The sequence below is a fragment of the Lissotriton helveticus genome, chromosome 12 (genome assembly GCF_964261635.1).
Source record: "Lissotriton helveticus chromosome 12, aLisHel1.1, whole genome shotgun sequence".
In the NCBI taxonomy this organism is placed as follows: Eukaryota; Metazoa; Chordata; class Amphibia; order Caudata; family Salamandridae; genus Lissotriton; species Lissotriton helveticus.
Window position 1 is genome coordinate 65,010,458 of NC_136073.1, and position 24,786 is coordinate 65,035,243.

The 24,786-nt window shown below is 45.0% G+C and overlaps 1 protein-coding gene and 1 long non-coding RNA gene across 6 annotated transcripts in view; one reads left to right on the forward strand and one right to left on the reverse strand.

Moving 5' to 3' along the window:
• Positions 1 to 24,786, forward strand: part of LOC144799025 (uncharacterized) — a 708,806-nt gene that overhangs the window by 584,880 nt on the left and 99,140 nt on the right. The gene's annotated exons all lie outside the window — the stretch shown is intronic.
• The window catches only part of LOC144799023 (alpha-2,8-sialyltransferase 8F-like), a 358,709-nt gene that overhangs the window by 284,299 nt on the left and 49,624 nt on the right, over positions 1 to 24,786 (reverse strand). For all 4 annotated transcript variants that reach the window (XM_078670182.1, XM_078670181.1, XM_078670184.1 and 1 more), the window contains one exon: positions 5,212 to 5,298. In XM_078670182.1, coding sequence (XP_078526308.1) covers positions 5,212 to 5,298 — 87 coding nt within the window. The remainder of the gene's footprint in view (positions 1 to 5,211; positions 5,299 to 24,786) is intronic.

Here is a 24,786-nt window from a genome sequence, read left to right on the forward strand (position 1 = left end):
TACTGAATAAGCAGCTACCTATGTTATGCCATCTATTAATGTAATAACTGCACTTTCACAATTGCTTTATTAACCTTCCTGCTTTCTCAAATTTGCTTGAAAATACACGATTTTTCTTTTTTTTTTCCAACATTTTCTTGGGGGGGTTACCCCCCAAAACCCCCCTTTTGGGGTTCAGACTCGCTCGCTGCGCTCGCTCGCTACGGTGCTGTATGCAAATCAATTTGCGCCCCACCACTTTCAAATCTCACCCACCACCCCTGTTGTCAGGGCAAGTTTGTTTGCTGTTGCTGCTTCTGATCTGGAGGGCAGTGAGGGGGCTGCGCAGAGTAGGGCATCTCTCGGGAGAGCACAAGCTGGGTGCTGAACCTCTCCATTACAAATGCACGCTCTATATCCGCCCGGGGATGCACGCGAACCAGGGTGCAGAGGCACAATGCCAGTGGTAGCTCGCTTCGTCACTAGGGGACTCGCTTTTGGGTTGTTTCTTTTCTCCTCCCCGCTCGCACAAGGAGCACCATGAGATGACAAGTGTAAGGAGGCAGCAGTCTCTTCAGCTAGAGGGCCAGCTCCTTTCCCAGCCTGAACAAAACAACGTATGACGCCCCTGCTCTGGCTGCCGCACCCCTAGCACCAGGGCCACCACCAGCTGCACCCAGGACTATGCCGGACGCCACAAAGCACAAGCCCCCGGATCGCCCACCACTGCCGAATCAATAGGCTCCCCAGAGAAGAGCATGGGCCTGCCCTGCTGCCCCCAATTATTTTCTCGAAGCCAGCGCCAGCACCGCCTCCGACGGCAGCGGTGGCCCCAGCCTCAACTTTGTGAACTTGTAAGGGGGAGGGCCTGGAGGACCAGGGGGACCGTCTGCACCCTTCAGCATGCTTTCCATTGACCCGTCTCTTCCATCCGTGGACAAGGTGTAGGTGCACCAGCAGTGGGAGAAGGATGAGCTGCAGGCACTCAGCAACACGTTTGCAGCCTTCATCGACAAGGTAAGAAACTTTTTACCTGAGTGCTGTACGGTTCTGTGGTATGTTGTTGGTTATTCATAAAAGGCATGTATGGAAAGGATAGCTGCTGCTGCCCAGCAGTTCAGCCCGGCTGTGCCGAGAGTTAATTAGGCGTTAGATGTCACTCCCATCTGTAGTTTAGACCAGACAGACACCGGGCACCCACAGGGGAGATCATAGCACCCACTGGCGATCGAGGATGAAGCGCCTGAGGGGCAGCAGGAGCTGAACTCGGCCGCTTCAGTGAAAAACATGTGGCATTGGTGGAATTCCGCCGCTCGCGGAACTCCGCGGTATTCGTCAGAGTTTTCCGGCAACTCCGCAGAATTACGCAAAGTGAAACTCCACAAGCTCCGCCCAGGCCTAGTTCAGACTAGAGACAATAATCAAAGTAAACTGATCACCAACACTGCATCTCAGGAGAAAGAAATGTGAGAAGGGCTCTCGTCAAGAAGGTAGATTCTTAAAGTTTGTGAAGAGAGAATATGGATTTCATTAAATAAACAGAGGCTAGCATTATGCATATATTTTTTATTGCCAGCTCCTTGCAGCACTTTAAAGTAAAACCAACCAAAAACAAAAATTCCAGAACTGGAACGTCACTGGAGCCTATATAACTCTCTACACTGCAGCCATCTTCCTCTGAAGAGCAACTATGATCTCCGAGGCTACGTCTTCAGAACTAATGGAGGCCTCTCACCTAATGCCTCCTCCGCGCGTCCTACAGTGCGAGTGCAAGGAATGCACACCACAGCTGTTACCCCACTTGAGCCCCCGCGGTAACGCCTAAACTCATTTCTTTAAATATAAACACCGCTCAAACATTTTTTTTAAACCCCATGGTAAACCCATAAATTGGGTTTTCCACACACTAAATACTTACAATGTGATAAATAAACAACATGTATACATTTTAAATATCCCAACATTTTTAAAATATAAAATATCTCCTTTAATATTTAAGTATCATAATGGATACAGCCTATTTCACTAAAACAACCACACCACACAATACTTATCTGTCAAGCAGCAGAGGAAGATGTCTGTTGTGTAGAGTTATATAGGCTATAGTGACATTCTACTTCTGGAATTTTTGTGTTTCGTTTGTTTTGCTTTAAAGTGCTGCAAGGAGGTGGCAATAAAATTGTATGCATAAAGCTAGCCTCCAGCCTTGACATTAAATCTGTGTTTTCCTATACTTGAGCCTTGCAACACTGAGGCCCCCGCAGGCCGTCCGGGACATTATAAAAGATATGCTATGTCGTTATCAGTGGGATGTGATGCGTCACTCTGGGTTTGTGGGGGAGAGAGGGAGGTTTGTTCTCGAATCCCATGGCAATCCAGCAGTATCCCAATGCTAATGCTAACAAGCACTGGCGTTGCCAATAGGTTTCGCATTTGGAAAGTTGGAGCTATTGGTTTTGTAAATGACATTTTATATTTATATATCGTTATTGGCATTGTCAATAACAATATATAAATATAAAATGTCGTTTACAAAACCAATAGCTCCAACTTTCCAAATGCGAAACCTATTAGCAACGCCAGTGCTTGTTAATACCTGAGCTAAACACATCAACCGAAGGCAAGCCGGCAAAACTCAAGGCACTGAAAAGTAAAAAAAGAAAACAGCCGATCAACTTACTGCAAAAATGAATCAAACAGCTGGAGCTTCCAATAACGTGAAATGTCCACCTAGCAGGGGGAAAACGCCAAAGGTAGGTGGATTTTCAGCTTTTCAGGATTGTTTGCCTTTGAAGTTTGTCCCGTCAGCTACCTGGCATGGGACAACGCACTGGGAAGCGTGCACACGTTTTGCCCACAGCCATATTCTCTCATTGAAAGCATTGCAGCTGCAGCCATTTGTCTTGCTTTGTGAGGCGCTATGTAATTTAAAAAGATGACACGCTTTACATCATGCATGTGCCGATGAAAAGAATATACAATTTGAGGAAGTGGTAAATGCACTCCGTGTTTAACGGCTTTTATGCCCCGAAGCACCGGCGCGTTCTGTTTGCATGTGTATTCCACTTAGTGTTTTCGAATACCGAGGAAAGCAGGCGCGAGGACCAGTGTTTTTGTGGCCGCGTGGAACAAGCGCGCGAGAGCTTCTGATGAGCTGCAGGTCCAGCCAGCTGTACTCCTTGCACATAGCTCAGGTGGCACACCTGCACGCGCAGATTTGCTGTATTACACACTGCTTGGGGTGGGTCTGCTGTTTGTTTACACCTTTCCTCGCGCCACAGGCGCCCGGGACTTTTTTGATCTCAGCTGTAACTAAGCAGTGTGCCAGGGGACCCCGTGGCATTATTGGCGGGACGTCTGCTTGGAAGGCTAACGGGATGCATTTGGTCACATTGTTCGCTCCAGGGAAGTGTCGCGTGCCGTGTATAACGGCGAGGGTCACCAAATGAAGCGCATGCTGGGGTTGTTGGCGCGTGCCGGAATTGTTGTTAATGCAGCCGTTTACGGTTAATGCTAGCAGTGACCATACATTCCAATGCACAAGCCTACAACGTGATTAGCACTATGCGTCAGTTGTATGCATTAACCTTTCCTTGAACCAGCACCTACATGACACAAAGTAACGTGAGGCGACGTCATGGGACGTCAGGGTGACAGGGTGGCGCATTAAGGGTACAAACAAGGAAAAGGGGCCACCGTTTACAGGCTTGATAGAAAGAAAAAAAACAGCCAATGACGGTTACATTTTCTGGAACATAGCAAGGGCGGCTGTAGTGGTCGCATGTGTTTCACAAGCACATTTCATTGCTATGCTTTCACGTGCATGTTGACTGAACCAGCATACACGCTATGGTTACTTTTGCATACAGATCCATGTTCGGGGTTCTTTCTCCATGGTTGCCAACTTGGGAACTGACGGATAGAGGACCGCCTGGACGTGGGCTCCTTTAATTGAATAAAGTAACTTCTCTTCTAGAAGCATGGGTATAACATCATGAGAATATCTGTCTCTGCTGACCGGAAGCAGCACCCTCCTTCATAAACTCAAACACACCTCAGATGCGAGCACAATGACAGCTCACCGTTATGGAGAAGGGCAAGAAAGCAGGTCTTGTTACTAAACGAATAATCAACACAACACGTATATAAGTGACATCACCAATCGTATATTTAACTGTTTTGTGTTGCACTGGCTTGTAACATGAAGCAAGTTTGATGTGCTGGCTTGTGTCCTTGGTTCAGCTCGTCTGAACAGAGGGGCGGGGCCGCCATCCAGGTGAAAGCGCCTTTTACAACCAAAAGTTAAACAAGGGAAGCCGGATGGGGGCGGGAGAGCCTCGTGGGGGGGCGGGAATGCAAGCGAGGGAGGAGAAGTGTGGCAGGCAGATGCGCGGAGGGAAGCGGGATGGGGGCGGGGGTTTCTGTGTTTATGAATGAATGCTGTTTGCGGATTAGGGAGATGCGCGTGCTTGTGTGGTCACGTGACCCGCTTTTGTGGCCACGTGACCTCACATGCACTGTGAAGAAACCGCAGTGGTTTCACTAGTCGATCGAGCCCTTGAATTTTCGCCTATTACATTCGCAAGCGAATGATAATAGGCGAAACCTAACAAAAAGCAGGCTCCTGATACTCCAAGCAGGGTGATTAACAGCCACGGTTCACCATTTCCTGAGTTTAGCTGGCTGTGGTCATGCCTGGCTGTATTGCCCACTATAAAGTCAGAGATATTATGTACACCTGAGGAACTTGTTTAAAACTGAGTGGTGTTAGTGGAAGTCATAAAGAATAAAGCTAAAATCTGATTACCTTTGCCTGTCCCTCTCCTTTTCTGTGCACCCTCTCAGGTTTAATGCAGATTTTCCTGTAGGCGAAGTAACGCGTTCGGAGACCAGATATGGCAACAGGTATGACTGGTAGTGGCTGACAGCATTCCAAGGTGTTGGATCACATACTGTTCTCTATGTTGTGTTGTTCTGTACTACCTCCTGAGTGTGCCTTCAATAAAAGTGAGTTCAAACCATAAACTGTGTGGAAAAGTGTACACACATATTCCCATTTCTACCTGCCCTTTGCCTTAAGGCTACTTTGATGCTTAATGACACTTCACTTCCTTTTGTAACGCTGCTGTTACTATATGACACAGTACATAAAGGATTAAATACTAATGAGCTGGGTATCTTTACTTCCGGTATCAACAATGAACTCTGCTCTTTTAAATTGTTTCTTGTCACCTGTAGTGTTTGGTCTTTGTCTTGTCTTCATGCCAGGGGCATTTCAGCATCGCTCCTGCATCACGCATTAGAATTTTTTCATCAATCCTATAAGTGAAAAAAATTGAGAAATAAGGAAAGTACAAAACACATAAAACAATTAATAATCGAGGCTCCCTCTTTTTCACTCCAGGCTTTTACGTCTAGTGTTTGGCAAGAACTTTTTAATGTACTATAGAATAAGTTACTTACTTTCGGTAAAGTATTATCAGATAGAAACACAGTCTAGCCGCAGATTCCTTAGCTTCTGAATTCTCCCCAGGTGTCAGACTGGATCCAGAATTTCAGCAGTACCTCTGAGGGCTGGCGGATGCGCAGAGGGATTCCAGTTGTGACGTTAGTGGACACAAGGAGATGATGGTCGGAGCGCTTAAACTTTTCAGACACTCACCCCCAGTCACAGATCTGGGTTGAATCCATCATCGTTCTTTAGCTCACTTTGCCACCCCAGTTCAGGCACAGCCATATGCAAATCAGTCTTGACCCTGTGCCTCATGGAAACAGTCCAGCCCGAACTGCCAAGCCATGTCTTCACTGGACCGGAAACAAGCATCCTGGGACCGGTTTCTGGCTAACAGCCGTCATTAGCCAGGCTAGCTTGAATCCAGTGGCAGCAAGGGACCCACGTCTGGGCATACCATGCCAACTGAGGGCGAACAAAGCAAACACAAGGAGATGATGGATGGAGCGCTGAAACTTTTCAGACACTCATCCCAAGTCACAGATCTGGGTTGAATCAATCATTGTTCTTTAGCTCACTTTGCCACCCCAGCTCAGACACAGCCATATGCAAATCATCAGTGAAGTCATAAAGGTTCCCTCCAGCGCGTGGACGTCAATTTCTCCTGTGAAACCTACTGCGCAAAAATGCAGAACCACTATAAAAACTGGCTGTGTAAACCGTGTGTCAAAAAAAGAACAATGTATCTTTAAAACATAATTAGAAAATTGAAATAAATGGTATGACAATACCCAGACAAGACCCATAAGGAAAGACTCAATAGTGGGAATACCAAGTCAAGATTTAAGTAGCGAGACCAAATGGTCTGTTGAATTACACAATTACGTAAAACAGGAATCACGGGTATATAAAACCAATATTGAAAAGGGTATAACCCTTACAGTGCAAATCATTCGCAGACCGGGAAGAATGGGCAGGACATTAAAGAATCTGTGGCCAGATAATGTGTTATCGAAGGTAAGTAACTTGTTCATCTGATAGATACATCTAGACGCAGATTCCGTGACTTTTCAATTAAATACCATAGCTATACCCACCGAAAAGGAGGGTCTGGGAACTTATCTTATGAAAGCTCTAAAAAAGAACCAGCTGGTCGAAATTGCCCACAGACCAGGTCTATGTAGGAATTAAACGAAAAGGAGCATGTCTCTCCATAAAAACTGTGGCAATGACCACAGACAATGTAAATAAGCAACAACCTTGCTGGCACAGAAAAACCAATGCCTCTAGGGAAACAGGATAATAGACTATCAGAACACAACTGGCAACAGTTATACATTAGTATTTAACCCCCAAAGGGTAAGTGAGGGACTAAAAGGGCAAAGGCAAGTGAACACCATGAAACCCGCATTCTCAACATCAGCTAGAAATATCTGCAGGAAATCTGTCCTGATAATCCCAAACAAATGAAGGGCTTCCAAAGCCCATTCCTCTTAAAACTAAGAGGAATAAACCCATTCATTGCAAGATCGGGAAGATCAATACAAATATCAAGACAGGTGAACGTCATAGTCCATCTCTAAAACAAAGAACCACCACTTACAAAATGACCACCCGAAGGTTCACACAATGCATAGTGCCCGTAAAGACAGCAATTAAACAGATACGAATCTGCCATAAATATTGATCAATTGTACCCAGATCTATATAGCCGCATTCCATCGCAGGTCACAATAAAAAAAAAATTAAACAGTGTAATATCCTTTTTATTACATAAAGCAGCGCCATATATCAGCATGTAAAAACACATATGCAACACACTTATATTATCTCTGCTTACACGCACATGGATAAACAGAACTGAAAAAGCAGTGGCAAAGTACCATACAATAGAATATCAAGAGAGATATCACACTCTCAATTAAACCCCTTGGGTGACTTAGCATTAAGATGATGCTGCCTATCAAAAGCATTTCAACAGCCTGGTACTACCTAAAGAAAACCCACATGAAAATGAGCCCTGGCCAGCAGCAAGCACTTACAACCAGACTTGGCCTAGAAGGTCAAGATGAATAAAATAAACCAAGCTCCTGGAAAATACCCAAAAAGGTAACCCACTTGGAGCAATTGTCCACAAGGCATATGAGCCAAAATCCAATCTGACCGTAAGGCAGGCAAGTACTCAAATACACATATTTAGTTCTATAAGATCACATGAAGCACCAGATCATACAGTTATACTATGATCCCTTAAAGGGCTGTAAGGTACAGATAATAACAAATGCTTAAAAGAGATAGAGAAATGTCTCCAAGGAGACAGAGAACATCCAACCTCCAGACAGAAAATGGATGACTATCTGTAGTACCAAAGCCAAGGAGTATGGAAATATGCAGTATGCTGTTAAAGTGAGGAAGGATCAAAAAGCAAAGCTTCTCTTATGATAAAACGGAAATCTTTTCAACCATGTAAGACATGGTCGGAAACAGCCCTAAGACACTGCATCTCAGAAAACCATAGAAGCAGAGCTCATGGGACAACCATGTTCCAAAACTGAACATAAGAATAAATATCACCTCCAAAAACGGAGGAAAGCTAAACTTTAAGTATTCTGAAGAATACAAATCAGAAACCATGACATCTCTAGCAAAAAGGGGCAAACGTTTGTGGGACAAATTCCTATGTGCAGGTAAGGAACACATCACATAATAAAGCTGACATGAACTGCCCACCAGTAAGCATAGGCCTAAAAATGATCCAACATACATGCCATCTGTGCACCACCTGAATTCAATGAAAGTTGCACCCTGCTAAAGTAGCGAAAAGGACTGCGTTGGAGACTCCAGAGAACAAAATTACCCTGAAGGGGAAATTCAGCGTAATCACAAATAATAAGTATAGAGTCTGTATACAAGGTCTCACATTTGGCATAAGAAAAATGTCTCTATAATAAATACTGCAAGTCAATAGTAATGCATACCTGCATACCAAACTCCTTCAAAAGAAGCATGTGAAAAGGTAAACTTCCTAACCGGAAGACAAATCACTTGCAAATGGAGTCCTAAACAAGAAGCCCATTATCAGAGGAAAAAAGAAAAAAGAATATACCTCAGGTATCCTTATACCACTTAAACTGTTACAGACAGTAGTGAAACAATGCCACCTGCATGCAGAAACACCAACCAGGAGTGATCAAAAGAAGGACCTTACCATGTTAGGCCCTTTGAGAAAACAAACATCCAAAATCATTTTTACCAATTAAGTAACAGGTCAAAGTTGAAGAACATATAACAGAGAAAAATTAATTAAGAGTCTGTCTCACAGAAGCATCTCAATGCTGAATCGGCCTGAACCCCAAAGAGATGGGCGCCGTCAAAGGGCATATCTACTAAAGTCACCTGCACAGCCTCTGAAAAACCTGAAGCTCTTAACCATGCACAACGCCAGAGCACCACTGAAGATGCCATGGCCCTGCCTACTGAATCAGTAGTATCCATTCCACAAATGATTTTTTTTTTTTTAAACGTATTTTTATTGTTGCATCAGCAGGTATGAAACAAAGAGAGAATCATCTGTGGGCGCGGCGTCAACATTCAGCCGTGTCCAGCAGTTCACGCAACTTTTCTTTTTGTGTGTAACAAAAACTGAATAATATGGCATTTCATCCACTGAGCATCATAGACCGTTCAAACAAATAATCAAGGTAGGACACAGACACCAAACTCTGTGTAGGGAACGGAGATGAACCAGAGATATGTGGGTCCCAGCTGTGGGGGATATCGGGTCCGGGTCCTAGCAGTTCGCAAAGTGGCGGTGCCTGGGAACTGGGGGGACGGAACTGTGGAGGGGAGCATGTAAGCGGTAGCAAGAGCGTTACAGGGTAGAAAATGTCGGGCAGTGGGCAGCTGGGGGTCCGTATTATCCATTCGCAGTGGGGTAGGGCGGTCAGGGGCGGAACCTATTCGAGCATGGGGGTTGCGGGGCGGTCAGCAAGGGGGGGGTCGAGTCAGTGGGGGGTGCGGTATATCGGGCTCGGCTCAGGTGATAAGGATGACAGTGGTAGCCAGTGAGTTGGGTTTACTCGGGCGGGTGGGAGGGGGGAGGGGGAGGGGGGAGGGGCGTAGGTGTAGGCGGGGCATCCGCGCGTGTGGCCTGTCGGAAGCCATGTAGGAGCATGGCCCATTCCATAGAGATGGGGTGTTTACGCGCTCCCTTGGCCTCCTCTTCTCGGATGGCGTCTTCTTCGGCCACCGCCCATTTACCAACTGCCCCTATCCATGCCGCTATGGGGGGACCCTCCGGGGCTCGCCAGTGCATAGCTATACATCTGTTCGCCAGGAGCAGCGCCAAGGACACAAAGCGTCTGTGTGTAGGGGCCCGCTTAGATATGTGAAAAATGCCTAGTGCACTAGATTCCCAAGAGGTTAGAGTCGTGAGGCCTGTGAGGGCTGTTAGCATGTCGTGTACCGTCCGCCATAAGGGTTGAAGGCCAGGGCAGTCCCAGAACATGTGGCGGAAGTCTGCATCTGGGGAATGACATCTGGGGCACAGGAATTGTGAGGCGGGGTAGAACCGTTGCAGTCGCGCCGGTGTGAGGTAAGCCCTGTGTAGTATGTGATATTGGATGTTTTTGAAGTGGGCGTTCCTGGAAACTCGTTTCGGGGCCTCGAGCGCCTTGGTCCATTCCGAGTCGTGTAACGCGCGTCCGATGTCCTCCTCCCATGTGGCGCGCAGGGCCGACAGGGGGGTGTACGAGAGTTCTCTGATCGATTTGCAGAGCCAGGTGACCAAGTGGGGTCCCGCGCCCATACGTAGGATAGCGTGAATAACCGGGTGTGTGTCCGGTTCGCTAACCGAAAGATTATGGTAGGGGCGGAAACCCTCGAGCAGTTGTCGGTATCTGAGGAATTGACCTGGGGGGAGTTCGAACTCCGCGACCCGGCGGTCGAACGATTTCAGTTGACCCTCCTCAAAAAGTGACTCCATGTCCGTGACGTCGCAGTGCGTCCAGTCCGCTAGCATAGGAGCCGAGAAATAAAGTTCCCGCCTAGGGCAGCCGACCAGCGGTAGTGCCGGAGAGTATGGAGTCCTCCCGGGGGAGATCCGGTGGATCCGCATCATACACCGGCGCGCCACCGCGACTTGGAGGGGATATGTTCGGCGAGGCCGGGTGCCTGGGAGGAGAAGACGGAGCAGCTCCGTGGTCATAATTCTACCGGTCTGGGTGACAGTCTCCTGGGTATAACGGTTCGCCGTCCAGTACGACAGCCATTGAAGCTGAGCTGCCAGGAAATAGGACTCAAAGGAGGGAGCTCCCAACCCACCTTGTGTAGTGGGGAGTTGGAGGGTTTTCAAGGCCACTCTATGTCGACCCGAGCCCCAAATAAGGGTGCCCAAAAGTGAATTGAGGTCCCGGAAGAAGGACCCAGGTGGCACCACTGGTAGATTGGTAAAATGGTAGAGGAGCCGGGGTAGCATTATCATTTTGGCCAGCGCTATCTGCCCTATCGGGGCGAGCGGGAGTTTAGTCCAGAAGGTGACAATCGGTCGAAGGCTAGCCAGCGTTCTGCGATGATTCCCGTCGAAGATATCGGCCGGAGAGTGATACAGGCGGACACCGAGGTACCGGGGGGCCTCTGCAGACCATGCCAGGTTATGGGTCCCCAGTGCAACGTCCCGGGGCGGTAGATTCGGGTGGAAGGGTTAGATCGTAGATTTGTCCCAATTCACCCGAAGGCCCGATGCTTCGGCAAATTCCGCGAGCGCCACTCCTATGGAGGCAAGATCCATGTCGATGTCCTGGACATAAATGAGGAGGTCATCCGCGTACATCGAGACGCAGTGTGTGACGTCTGCCAACGGAATGCCCCTGTGTATTCCCTCCCGACGCAGCCGAATCGCTAGCGGTTCGACCGCTAGGGCGAAAAGGAGAGGCGATAGGGGGCACCCCTGCCTAGTGCCCCGTCGGACCTCAAATGCGGGGGAAATGTGTTTCCCAATCCTAACGCATCCATTCCACAAATGATTATCAGCTTAGATGCCTGTTGGTCATCTCAAGATTTAGACATCAGGACGGAGGCTTTACGAAAGCGACGATAACATAGTCTGCGAGGTATCCCACAGAGCTTAGGAAAAATGTCCTAGAACACAAGACATGTTGGTAGACCTTAACGCAGAACCAATATGAGCAAAGATGTGTTTGCGTCCTGTGGCGCACACACTCTTCCTCTTGTAAAATAGAGGTTCCAAGTGCAATATTTTCGTTATTTATAGAAGTGGCTTTTATTCAGCAACTTTCTTATTTTAACAACTTTTCAAATTTCCTCATGATCTTCATGATTTATGTAACATTTCACATTCACAACACTTCTCCTTTGTGTGAGTCCAATGCATTTCGGGGCATCATTGCCCCTTCATCAGGGAAAGGATACTGAAAAAATAAGGTTGAAAGTGTAATGAGAATGAAGGAGTTAAGTCAGGGTGAGGCTGTACTCTCTTAAACCAGTGGGGATAGTGAGAACGGCAAAGGTATAGCGCTTACGTGTGTGGGCTGTCCGGAATGCCGGGAATCTGTGAATAGGAAGAGGTATGAGTCACAGATAAACACTAGTGTGCGGACTGGTTCAGAAGGCAGTGTAACTGCCGCGCGGTAGGAAACTAACCTGATTTACGGGTGTGTGGTGGGTCGAAAAGACTTCCAAATTTCGGCGGCGGTCAGGACAGAAGCGTCTGCTGCCGCGTAGGGTCGGCGGAGGTTATGGCGGTCACGTGATATGGAGAGTGAAGAAAGATTTCACCGGGAAGGTGTTCTGGAGTCTGTTTGCCTCGGTAGTGTAGGTCATGCAATGGGATCGTAGGGAGAATTAAAAGAGCGGGGTGAAATAAAGAGATGAAAAGTGTCTGGGTGTTACAAGAAGAGAAATGGGGGTGAAGAATAATAATAATCTAAAATAATGATAATCAAAACTTATAAAGACGATAAGTTATTAACAAAGTGCAAAGTGGAAAATTACAACATACATCTGTGGGGAATCCCACATCTCATTATACTTTATGTACACACAGGTAACACTTATGTCGCCCCAATGATGATATTTACAGGTAACACGAAAGTTCCGTTCTAACATTCAGCCCGAATGGCTTTTGTGAAGACAGTCTATGAATCCAGGTATTTTCACGTTGAAGGAGGTATTTGGTATTGTCTCTACCTTCAATTTTCTCAATCATTTCTAGTATGATGAATTTCAGTTGGGAAATATTGTGTTGTTCGAGAAAATGAGTGGCGATGGACGACTTGGTGTTTTTCAATCGGATGTTAGACTTATGTTCTATCAGTCTTGTTTTAATTTTCCGTTCTGTTTTGCCAACGTAGATTTTCCCAGATGGACATTTCAAAGCATAGATGAGGTTACTTGAGTCACATATAGCATTAACTTTTAGCTTTATTGTGTACCCTTTCATGGGGTGGTTAATTACATTTCCTCTTATGATGCTATTGCAGTTACCGCAATTTAGGCATGGTTTAGTTCCAGTGTATTTGGTCGTGGGCACGTGCTTGTGTTGTACTAGTTCTCCTATGTTTCGTGCTCTGGTAAATGCAAAGAGAGGGGGTTCCTCAAAAATGTGGTTGAAGTCAGGTTCCAGGTTTAATAACGACCAGTGTTGGTTGATGATCTTTTTGAATTTTGTACTCGCTGTTGAGTATTTAGATACTGCCACGATGCGGGTTTGCATTTTCTTTGGGCTTGGTTGCAATAGTTTCTGTCTTGCGGTATTTGAGATTCTCTTAGTGGATTCTTCAATGAGTTCTGTGGGGTATCCTCTGTTGTGGAATTTGCGGCCAACTTCCTCTACCCTTTGTGTGGATTTGACAGGGTCCGAGGTGATCCTTTTTGCTCGCGCCATTTGGGAAAATGGGAGGTGTTTTTTCAGGTTGGGTTCATGGAAACTGGTATAGTGAAGAAGATTGTTCCTGTCTGTGTTTTTGGTGAATAGGTCTGTTTCAAAACTTTGCTGATTGATTGATACTCTTACATCCAAGAAGTTGACACTATTTTCCGATATTTCCCAAGTAAGTTGGATACGTTCGTCAATTAGATTAAATTCAGTCAGGAGATTATGTAATTTTTCTTTGGTGTCTTTCCAGACGATAAAGATGTCGTCTATGTATCTCGTAAGTAGTAGTAAGTTGTCAGTCCATTCTTTTTTAGAAAAAATTTGCATTTCTTCGAATTGCTGCATGAACAGATTGGCGTATACGGGCGCCGCTGAATTGCCCATGGCCATGCCCACTAGTTGGAGGTACCAACTGTCTTGGTGTTTGAAGTAGCTTTGGTACAGGGTAAATAACATAAGTTCCATCAGGAATGTTTGGAATTGTGGTTCTATGGTAGACTCTAAGAGAGTCGTTTCAATTGCCTCGATGCCTAGAGAATGCGGTATTGATGTATACAGTGAACGTACATCGGCTGTACATAAGATAAGTTTATCTTCCGAATTGATGGTAAGGTTGTGTAGTTTGGAAATGAAGTCGGTGCTGTCTTTGGTGTATGTTCTCATGGATTGTACTGCGGGTTGAAGGTATTTATCTAACAATTGTCCGATTGGTTCATGAATGCTACCGCAAGTAGAGACTATTGGTCTCATTGGTGGATCCATTAGGTTTTTGTGGATTTTCGGTACCATTCTGAGTGTTGGGCTCTTGGGATTGGATTTGGTTAAAAAGTTCTTGGTTCTATCATTGATGATACCCAGTTCATGTGCTTTCTCCAAGATAGTCTTTAGTGTTTTCATTAATTCTGTGGTGGGATTGTTATCCAATTTCATATACATGTTCTCATCGGTGATGTGTTCCATAACCTTCATATGGTACATGCTTTGGTCCATGATGACTAATGCTCCCCCTTATCAGCTTTCGTGCATATGATCAGCTCATTTGTCGATATTTTTTTCAGGGTATCAATGTCTTTTTGCGTGATGTTCTTCTTCTGTTTCTTACCATGTTTGATGTGGAGTAGATCTTGCTTAACTCTGTTTTCAAATAGGTCTAGGGTTTTGTGGCTGATGGGTGGTTGAAATGTACTATGTGGCCTTAGTCCCAGTAGTTGGTCGGGTTCCTGACTGGGTTGTTTGGGTAAGACATTGTCGAAGAAGTGACGTAGGCGCAGCTTCCGCATGAGTTTATAAAAGCTTACTTCGAGTTCCAAATCATCAGTGTAGGTGGTGGGTACGAATGAAGTTCCCTTTTGTAAGAGTCGTTCTTCGTGTTCAGTGAGTTTTTGTTTGCTGATGTTGATGACTAAACTGTCTATGTTTGTGTTTTCTTGGGTTTCTTGTCCTTGATGGTTCCCGATGTACTCCTCGTTATTGGCGGCTCCTTTTCTTTCTCTTTTTCTTTTGTTCTGTCCTCTCCTGGGTCGCCTTTTTGTGCCTGGCCCTGTTCTAAAAAAGGACTTGGTTCTCTCATATGGCTAGTGGTTGGTTGTTGGGCTTGGTCAGTATCAGTGGTGGTTTTTGAGGGTTGGGTTCTCCTTGATCTTTGTGAACTATCGCTGCCAGACGATGATGTTTCTGTTTGTGAATTTTGGGGTCTGTTCCTTCTTTTCTGGGCATATATCTCGGCCCATGTATATACTTCGCCAAGCTTATAGTCGAGGGTGTCCCTCTTATATTTTCGAATCTTGCGTTCGTTTATATCACTGGTATGTTTGTCCATTTGGGTTTTTATATCCTCGAGTATGGTTTTTAGGTCTTCCTCGGAAAGCATTTTGGATAGTTCGGTGGTTGTTTCTGTAATTTCAGTGGTTAGTTCCTCCAATATTCCGGATAGTTCTTCAATAATTAGGAGAATGAGATCCAAGGAGCATTTATTCAAGATTTCGTACCACCTTTCTTGGAATTTCTTTGAATTTTTACACAATGATGGCTTTAGGGCGATCCTTAAGCCCCTCGGTATACGTTGGTTACGATGATATTTAACTAGTGTGCTAGCATGCAGTTGTTGGTTTATACGTCTCTTGCTCAGGTATAGCAATTGTTTAATATGTTGTTCTTTGGAGCGGGTGGTGGTTTCCTGTGCGTTTTCTTCCCTTATTAATGCATAAATTCGGTCGACTTCATCCGATTTGAATGCAAATGTAGAGGCTCTTGCCTCAGTGCTTTTGGCGATGTCCTCATAGGTATTCATAATGGTTTATGGCGTGCAATCTGTGTTGGACACGAATGTGTAAAACTAAATTAGTAGGTACAGATGCACAGCGCGGTTCACCATGGGTTCCTTATATAGTTTTTGGGTGCTGCCCCAGTTCAGTCGCGTGTCCCGTGACTTGGATAAACAATCAAAACAAGTAGTGGGGTCAGTGGGTCACTGATCCCATCCTGTGGCGCACACACTCTTCCTCTTGTAAAATAGAGGTTCCAAGTGCAATATTTTCGTTATTTATAGAAGTGGCTTTTATTCAGCAACTTTCTTATTTTAACAACTTTTCAAATTTCCTCATGATCTTCATGATTTATGTAACATTTCACATTCACAACACTTCTCCTTTGTGTGAGTCCAATGCATTTCGGGGCGTCATTGCCCCTTCATCAGGGAAAGGATACTGAAAAAATAAGGTTGAAAGTGTAATGAGAATGAAGGAGTTAAGTCAGGGTGAGGTGCTAGGGAAACTACGAGTGCATGGGGAAGGAGAGTGTCGACGAAATTAATGGGTCACCCTGTACTCTCTTAAACCAGTGGGGATAGTGAGAACGGCAAAGGTATAGCGCTTACGTGTGTGGGCTGTCCGGAATGCCGGGTATCTGTGAATAGGAAGAGGTATGAGTCACAGATAAACACTAGTGTGCGGACTGGTTCAGAAGGCAGTGTAACTGCCGCGCGGTAGGAAACTAACCTGATTTACGGGTGTGTGGTGGGTCGAAAAGACTTCCAAATTTCAGCGGCGGTCAGGACAGAAGCATCTGCTGCCCCGTAGGGTCGGCGGAGGTTATGGCGGTCACGTGATATGGAGAGTGAAGAAAGATTTCACAGGGAAGGTGTTCTGGAGTCTGTTTGCCTCGGTAGTGTAGGTCATGCAATGGGATCGTAGGGAGAATTAAAAGAGCGGGGTGAAATAAAGAGATGAAAAGTGTCTGGGTGTTACAAGAAGAGAAATGGGGGTGAAGAATAATAATAATCTAAAATAATGATAATCAAAACTTATAAAGACGATAAGTTATTAACAAAGTGCAAAGTGGAAAATTACAACATACATCTGTGGGGAATCCCACATCTCATTATACTTTATGTACACACAGGTAACACTTATGTCTCAAATACCGCAAGACAGAAACTATTGCAACCAAGCCCAAAGAAAATGCAAACCCGCATCGTGGCAGTATCTAAATACTCAACAGCGAGTACAAAATTCAAAAAGATCATCAACCAACACTGGTTGTTATTAAACCTGGAACCTGACTTCAACCAAATTTTTGAGGAACCCCCTCTCTTTGCATTTACCAGAGCACGAAACATAGGAGAACTAGTACAACACAAGCACGTGCCCACGACCAAATACACTGGAACTAAACCATGCCTAAATTGCGGTAACTGCAATAGCATCATAAGAGGAAATGTAATTAACCACCCCATGAAAGGGTACACAATAAAGCTAAAAGTTAATGCTACATGTGACTCAAGTAACCTCATCTATGCTTTGAAATGTCCATGTGGGAAAATCTACGTTGGCAAAACAGAACGGAAAATTAAAACAAGACTGATAGAACATAAGTCTAACATCCGATTGAAAAACACCAAGTCGTCCATCACCACTCATTTTCTCGAACAACAACACAATATTTCCCAACTGAAATTCATCATACTAGAAATGATTGAGAAAATTGAAGGTAGAGACAATACCAAATACCTCCTTCAACGTGAAAATACCTGGATTCATAGACTGTCTTCACAAAAGCCATTCGGGCTGAATGATAGAACGGAACTTTCGTGTTACCTGTAAATATCATCATTGGGGCGACATAAGTGTTACCTGTGTGTACATAAAGTATAATGAGATGTGGGATTCCCCACAGATGTATGTTGTAATTTTCCACTTTGCTAATAACTTATCGTCTTTATAAGTTTTGATTATCATTATTTTAGATTATTATTATTCTTCACCCCCATTTCTCTTCTTGTAACACCCAGACACTTTTCATCTCTTTATTTCACCCCGCTCTTTTAATTCTCCCTACGATCCCATTGCATGACCTACACTACCGAGGCAAACAGACTCCAGAACACCTTCCCGGTGAAATCTTTCTTCACTCTCCATATCACGTGACCGCCATAACCTCCGCCGACCCTACGCGGCAGCAGACGCTTCTGTCCTGACCGCCGCCGAAATTTGGAAGTCTTTTCGACCCACCACACACCCGTAAATCAGGTTAGTTTCCTACCGCGCGGCAGTTACACTGCCTTCTGAACCAGTCCGCACACTAGTGTTTATCTGTGACTCATACCTCTTCCTATTCACAGATTCCCGGCATTCCGGACAGCCCACACACGTAAGCGCTATACCTTTGCCGTTCTCACTATCCCCACTGGTTTAAGAGAGTACAGGGTGACCCATTAATTTCGTCGACACTCTCCTTCCCCATGCACTAGTAGTTTCCCTAGCACCTCACCCTGACTTAACTCCTTCATTCTCATTACACTTTCAACCTTATTTTTCCAGTATCCTTTCCCTGAGGAAGGGGCAATGACGCCCCGAAATGCATTGGACTCACACAAAGGAGAAGTGTTGTGAATGTGAAATGTTACATAAATCATGAAGATCATGAGGAAATTTGAAAAGTTGTTAAAATAAGAAAGTTGCTGAATAAAAGCCACTTCTATAAATAACGAAAATATTGCACTTGGAACCTCTATTTTACAAGAGGAAGAGTGTGTGCGCCACAGGATGGGATCAGTGACCCACTGACCCCACTACTTGTTTTGATTGTTTATCCAAGTCACGGGACACGCGACTGAACTGGGGCAGCACCCAAAAACTATATAAGGAACCCATGGTGAACCGCGCTGTGCATCTGTACCTACTAATTTAGTTTTACACATTTGTGTCCAACACAGATTGCACGCCATAAACCATTATGAATACCTATGAGGACATCGCCAAAAGCACCGAGGCAAGAGCCTCTACATTTGCATTCAAATCGGATGAAGTCGACCGAATTTATGCATTAATAAGGGAAGAAAACGCACAGGAAACCACCACCCGCTCCAAAGAACAACATATTAAACAATTGCTATACCTGAGCAAGAGACGTATAAACCAACAACTGCATGCTAGCACACTAGTTAAATATCATCGTAACCAACGTATACCGAGGGGCTTAAGGATCGCCCTAAAGCCATCATTGTGTAAAAATTCAAAGAAATTCCAAGAAAGGTGGTACGAAATCTTGAATAAATGCTCCTTGGATCTCATTCTCCTAATTATTGAAGAACTATCCGGAATATTGGAGGAACTAACCACTGAAATTACAGAAACAACCACCGAACTATCCAAAATGCTTTCCGAGGAAGACCTAAAAACCATACTCGAGGATATAAAAACCCAAATGGACAAACATACCAGTGATATAAACGAACGCAAGATTCGAAAATATAAGAGGGACACCCTCGACTATAAGCTTGGCGAAGTATATACATGGGCCGAGATATATGCCCAGAAAAGAAGGAACAGACCCCAAAATTCACAAACAGAAACATCATCGTCTGGCAGCGATAGTTCACAAAGATCAAGGAGAACCCAACCCTCAAAAACCACCACTGATACTGACCAAGCCCAAGAACCAACCACTAGCCATATGAGAGAACCAAGTCCTTTTTTAGAACAGGGCCAGGCACAAAAAGGCGACCCAGGAGAGGACAGAACAAAAGAAAAAGAGAAAGAAAAGGAGCCGCCAATAACGAGGAGTACATCGGGAACCATCAAGGACAAGAAACCCAAGAAAACACAAACATAGACAGTTTAGTCATCAACATCAGCAAACAATAACTCACTGAACACGAAGAACGACTCTTACAAAAGGGAACTTCATTCGTACCCACCACCTACACTGATGATTTGGAACTCGAAGTAAGCTTTTATAAACTCATGCGTAAGCTGCGCCTACGTCACTTCTTCGACAATGTCTTACCCAAACAACCCAGTCAGGAACCCGACCAACTACTGGGACTAAGGCCACATAGTACATTTCAACCACCCATCAGCCACAAAACCCTAGACCTATTTGAAAACAGAGTTAAGCAAGATCTACTCCACATCAAACATGGTAAGAAACAGAAGAAGAACATCACGCAAAAAGACATTGATACCCTGAAAAAAATATCGACAAATGAGCTGATCATATGCACGAAAGCTGATAAGGGGGGAGCATTAGTCATCATGGACCAAAGCATGTACCATATGAAGGTTATGGAACACATCACCGATGAGAACATGTATATGAAATTGGATAACAATCCCACCACAGAATTCATGAAAACACTAAAGACTATCTTGGAGAAAGCACATGAACTGGGTATCATCAACGATAGAACTGAGGAAAATTAAATTTTGCCCTGTCATGTGTCCCTATGTGTTCCCCATTGTATGTTATATGTGCATGATTAATATGCATATTTACCCCCTTGACCGAATAAAGACGCAATTATAGTTGTGTCCAACGTTAGTATGCCAGTTATCCAGTCCTCCTGAAAGCAACGTGAATTAGGCTTTTAGGCCTATGTTGCCAACGTCTTTACATTGTGCACGTTAAATCATCGAGTTGTCCCCGTTTCTAGGCCTCACAGGGCCCGGACACCAGATTCAAGCCTCAAGTCTCCTGAACCACTCCGAGGAGCGATGCAGCCCCGCCCGCATCCCTGACCCTTCACTTACTTTCTGCCAAGCAGCGCGGTGCCCGGCCTGGCCTGCCTGCCTGTCTGCCAAGAATATGTTATGCCTACAGTTATCAGTTCAGCTCCCCGGCTTCACATTCCTAGCTAACGAACCGCATAAACATCTTCATCTATAGTCTAGTCTTCCTGTCTCCATGCAAGTGAATTACTGAATTAGTATCCATAGAAGATCCATAGCACACGCAATACATGAGAAATATATGCATGCACTAGCCTTAGTGACAAGTAGCCTTTGCCCTGATAACTTTTAGATTCAAGCAACATGTACTCCAAACACAAGATATCAGATATGCTATAGGTACAGGTCGTTCTGACATCCCAGACTTTAGTCTCCTCTTCTAGTGCTAGAAGTCAGAGCCCCCAGCTCTCCCCAGTTACACGTCATGTTCGTTTGCGCGCACCAGTAGGTTAAAGGTTCCAGCTGCCCAGGTAGCCCCCTCCATGTATCCACCCATTTATGACACTTCTGTGACGTTTACATCACATGTCTCCGTGCACGCCTTCTTTTCACGCCCATATGTTCTTATCTTCCGTTTGTCACTTGTTACGCCTACTGTATTCAATGCAATTGTACTGTTTTACTATATATACTGTATGATGTTAATGAGATGCTGCAGCTGCCATTCCCCCTTTCCTTGTGTCTGTCCCTTCCTGAACCTTTGCAGGTGATGGAACCCGATGGTCCATTGGCTCGAGCCATCTGATTAAAGCCCGTATGACTCAGATACCACTGATTCTGCCTCTTATTTATTGAGCTATCCTTTTCAGTTAATGCATAGAAAAATAGTACCGGTAATTATTTATTTATTTACCACATAATGGCGCCCGAATAGGGACGAGCCCCTTCCCCACGCGCCGGCGATGTAACGCAGGCCCCCTGACCCTTCTACAGCCGTGACGGACCCCTACTGTGCACGTGCAGATATTTCTGCTTCAAGTCTCCCTCAGGCCCACGGAGGAGACGGAGACTGCGGTCCGGCATCCAGACGAGGCGGTGAGGAAGGCGGATCGTCCCGACCAGAGCCCAAGCCGAGAGAGCAAGGACCAAGGTATCCGGAGGCCCACCTGTTTCCGAAGCCCGAGGCGCATGCGTAGTGCGTAGCAGTAACCAGACGTCGTAGCAGTCCAGTCCAGTCCGAGGCCTTCAGTTTTGCTTCCCGGTGAGTACCGTTGCTGGGAACGTATCTAGACGGGTTCATTAATTTGTGCCCGGTCCGACGGGTTTGGGTACACAGATCCGGTCCGACGTGTTCACCTAGGTGGATACGGTATGACGTGTCTCTTTAGGAGACCGGTATGTTCTGTACTGTTTTAGCAGTGCATCCAGTAATTCTAGTAAGTCTGTTCTCGAGAAATTCAAGTATTATGTCTTCAATGTATTAGGTACCTGTTCGAACTGTTATTTATGTGTTTTTGATGTCGTGGTATGAGTGATTTGTCTGCTATTCATTACTGTGTTCATTGTGTATTGTGTTCAAGTTCAAGTACGGTTCAAATATGCCTTTGTTTTCGAAGTTACGTCAGATAAAAACCAGAAAAGGGTTACTCGAAGAATCAGTTCCTGTCCCTCCCAGGGACAGTCCTGGACATTTCATGTATCATAAACATGGCTTAGATGCCATACTGTATCTAGATTTATGGGTGGACTACACCAAAGATCTCGAAGAGAAATATAGATGGCCTGTTTCAGGAACATGGGATGCCGAGTGCATCATGAGAGTAGAAGAAGCATTATGGAAAAAGAAAGCCAGACAATCCCAGAAAGATGTCATAGAATTATGGCGTAAAGAATCGCATAAAAGAACAGAAAAAGAATTCAGAAAAGCCGAACTAAGTAGGGAATCCTCCGAAAAAGCCCAAGAAAGGGAATTACTAGAAGAATGTGAACGAGTTAGAACAGAACAGTCAGACAGACAAAGAAATGCCCTTATTAAAGGTATGTATCCCCTTCTCGCCGAGGGTTTGCCTAAAGCGACCCCGGAAACACTCTGTAATTTACCGCCACCATTGGTCCCGACTAAGCTACGTCATAAACCGACTGCAGCCGAAATCTTCCTTTCTTCCTATTTAGACGACACTGTCCCAGAATATGCTAATACGAATCCTATTTCGCCTGTTCAAGTTCAACCTCAGCACCCTGTTAATAATGTAATTACTGTGCCTCCAGCCGTGGGTCTCGGGAATCCTGTCCATGCGCCAGTACCCCAGGACCAACCCACAGTACGTACACCTACTTTACCAGTCACGTTACCAGCAGCCGCACACTCAGTATTAATTGACGATTCTAGTTCAGGAGGAGCAGGGGGAGGTATTCCTATCACCCCGCCTCAAACAAAGCGCCTGACGCTGAGAGACGCAGCATTACAGCGTACGCCAAAAGTGGCCACGTACGAAGCACTCAAAAAGTACCTTACTGATTGTAGATATGATCCAGTGCCAGGTGAAGATCACATGATATTATATTCCGTACGTTTGCGACGAGTTGCAAACTTTTTGATTACCATATCAGATATGAAAGACCATTTAGACAGAATATATCATTTCATCCGAACAGGGGAGAAACCAGAAAGTATTCACGAAGCTATGACACACAGGAAAGTCGAGATTCAAGGCATGATTTTGCAATTTTTAATAAATTGTTTAATAAGAGAACAGGATCATCCTGATAAAGACAAAGAAGAGATGAAAGTCCTGATAAGATGGAGTGACAATATAGCAGACGGAAAACACAAGACACAGAATAGTATAGAAACCATGTACAGAAAGATTCGTAAAGAAATTATAGGCATACACGAGAGGCAGAAAGCAAGAATAATAGCAGAGAAAGAGAATGACTCTTCAGACGAAGATGTAGACAACGAGAATCCTACCAGAATAGCGTATGTAGGTAGAACGAGACCTTCTGATAGACACACACGCTCAGACTACAAGAAAGCTTTTCCTCCTCCCGTACCAGAACAGTGTTCTCTTGAACAATTATTCCAGGCTACCGATAAAGTTCTGAAACTACGAATAGGTTACAGTGAGCTTAGTACCATGCATGAACAAGAACTAGCCCGATCAGCAGTTCGATGGACTAGTGATTCTACCACGTATTCAGACGAAGTAGTGGCTCAAATGTTTCTGAAATTGCCCCCAGCTGAGCAGCGACTGGTGGGTATGTACATGATCCAGCACCTCATTACACTGTACGAGGGTCAACATTCTGATCCAGGTCCATTATATAATGTATTGAACGAGTTACTCCTAAACAGATGGAAAGGTCTAGGTACCGATTTAATTAGCATCATTTTAGAACAGCGCCACAAATACAGAACGTTCCTGACTCTGCATTTTGTTCCTGTTTCACCCCATTCTACATAGATAGACAGAATCCGTTGCGAGAAGTGCATCCTGTTAAGGGAACGGAGGGTGACCTCGAACGAGTATTTGTTTACACCCCTTTAACGAAAATAGAACTACTAGAAATGAAAAAGTTAGTGCCCTGTCACGATAAAGATCCAGCAGGGTTCCACCGTGAATTAAAAGACATGCTCCGTATGGGAGAATACACGTATCCTGATATCATTAAAATGTTGAAGGTCCTGTTGCCTGCGGGCATATATGAAAAACTTAAAGAAAAAGAATGGGAGGTGGGAGAGAAAAAGATTGACTGGACCGCGTTAGAGAATGAAGATAACACACGAGTTCCAGGTACTGGTCTTGGGGAAAAAGCCAAAGCATTGCCCGAGTTGTTAATACAAGTCTTGCCAAGATTACTAGCCACGAAAAAGGAAGACTGGGATGCTATCTCAGCCTGTAAACAGAAACAAGACAAAGACACTAGTGATTTTTATTCCAGATTTGAGAAATGTTTCATTATTAATAGCGGTCTGAAAACAAGTAGTGAGTCGTATCCACATCTTTTTGTTACCAAACTAGTTGAGAATTCTTTACCACCAGTTAAAAATCGAGTATTGAAAGTCGAGAGTACCTGGCAAGCTAATACCCCGTCCCAAATGCTACAGATGTTACAGTATCACCAGAACCGAATCAGGGAAGAGCAAGAACACGAAAGGAGACGTATGAAAGATACGAAAATGAAAGTACTAGTTGCACAGTCTGTTCCAGCAGATAGTCAGAAGAGGGGTACGAATCAAACTAGTCATTCTGCAGCTCCCGTCAAAGGGACATGCAATTACTGTAAACAGCCAGGTCATTATATAAACGAATGTGCAGTTCTGAAACATAACATAGCTACAGGTAAGACGAAAGAGAGACCGCGTCCTCCTAGACAGGAACATGTTCCGCAGAATTCGCAACTACCGCAGAACGCACAACAGACAGTTACAGTACCGCAGCCTATAGCTGCCACACAACACGTTACACAACAGATGTACCAGTACGCACAGTCAGATTATCCAGAATATCAGC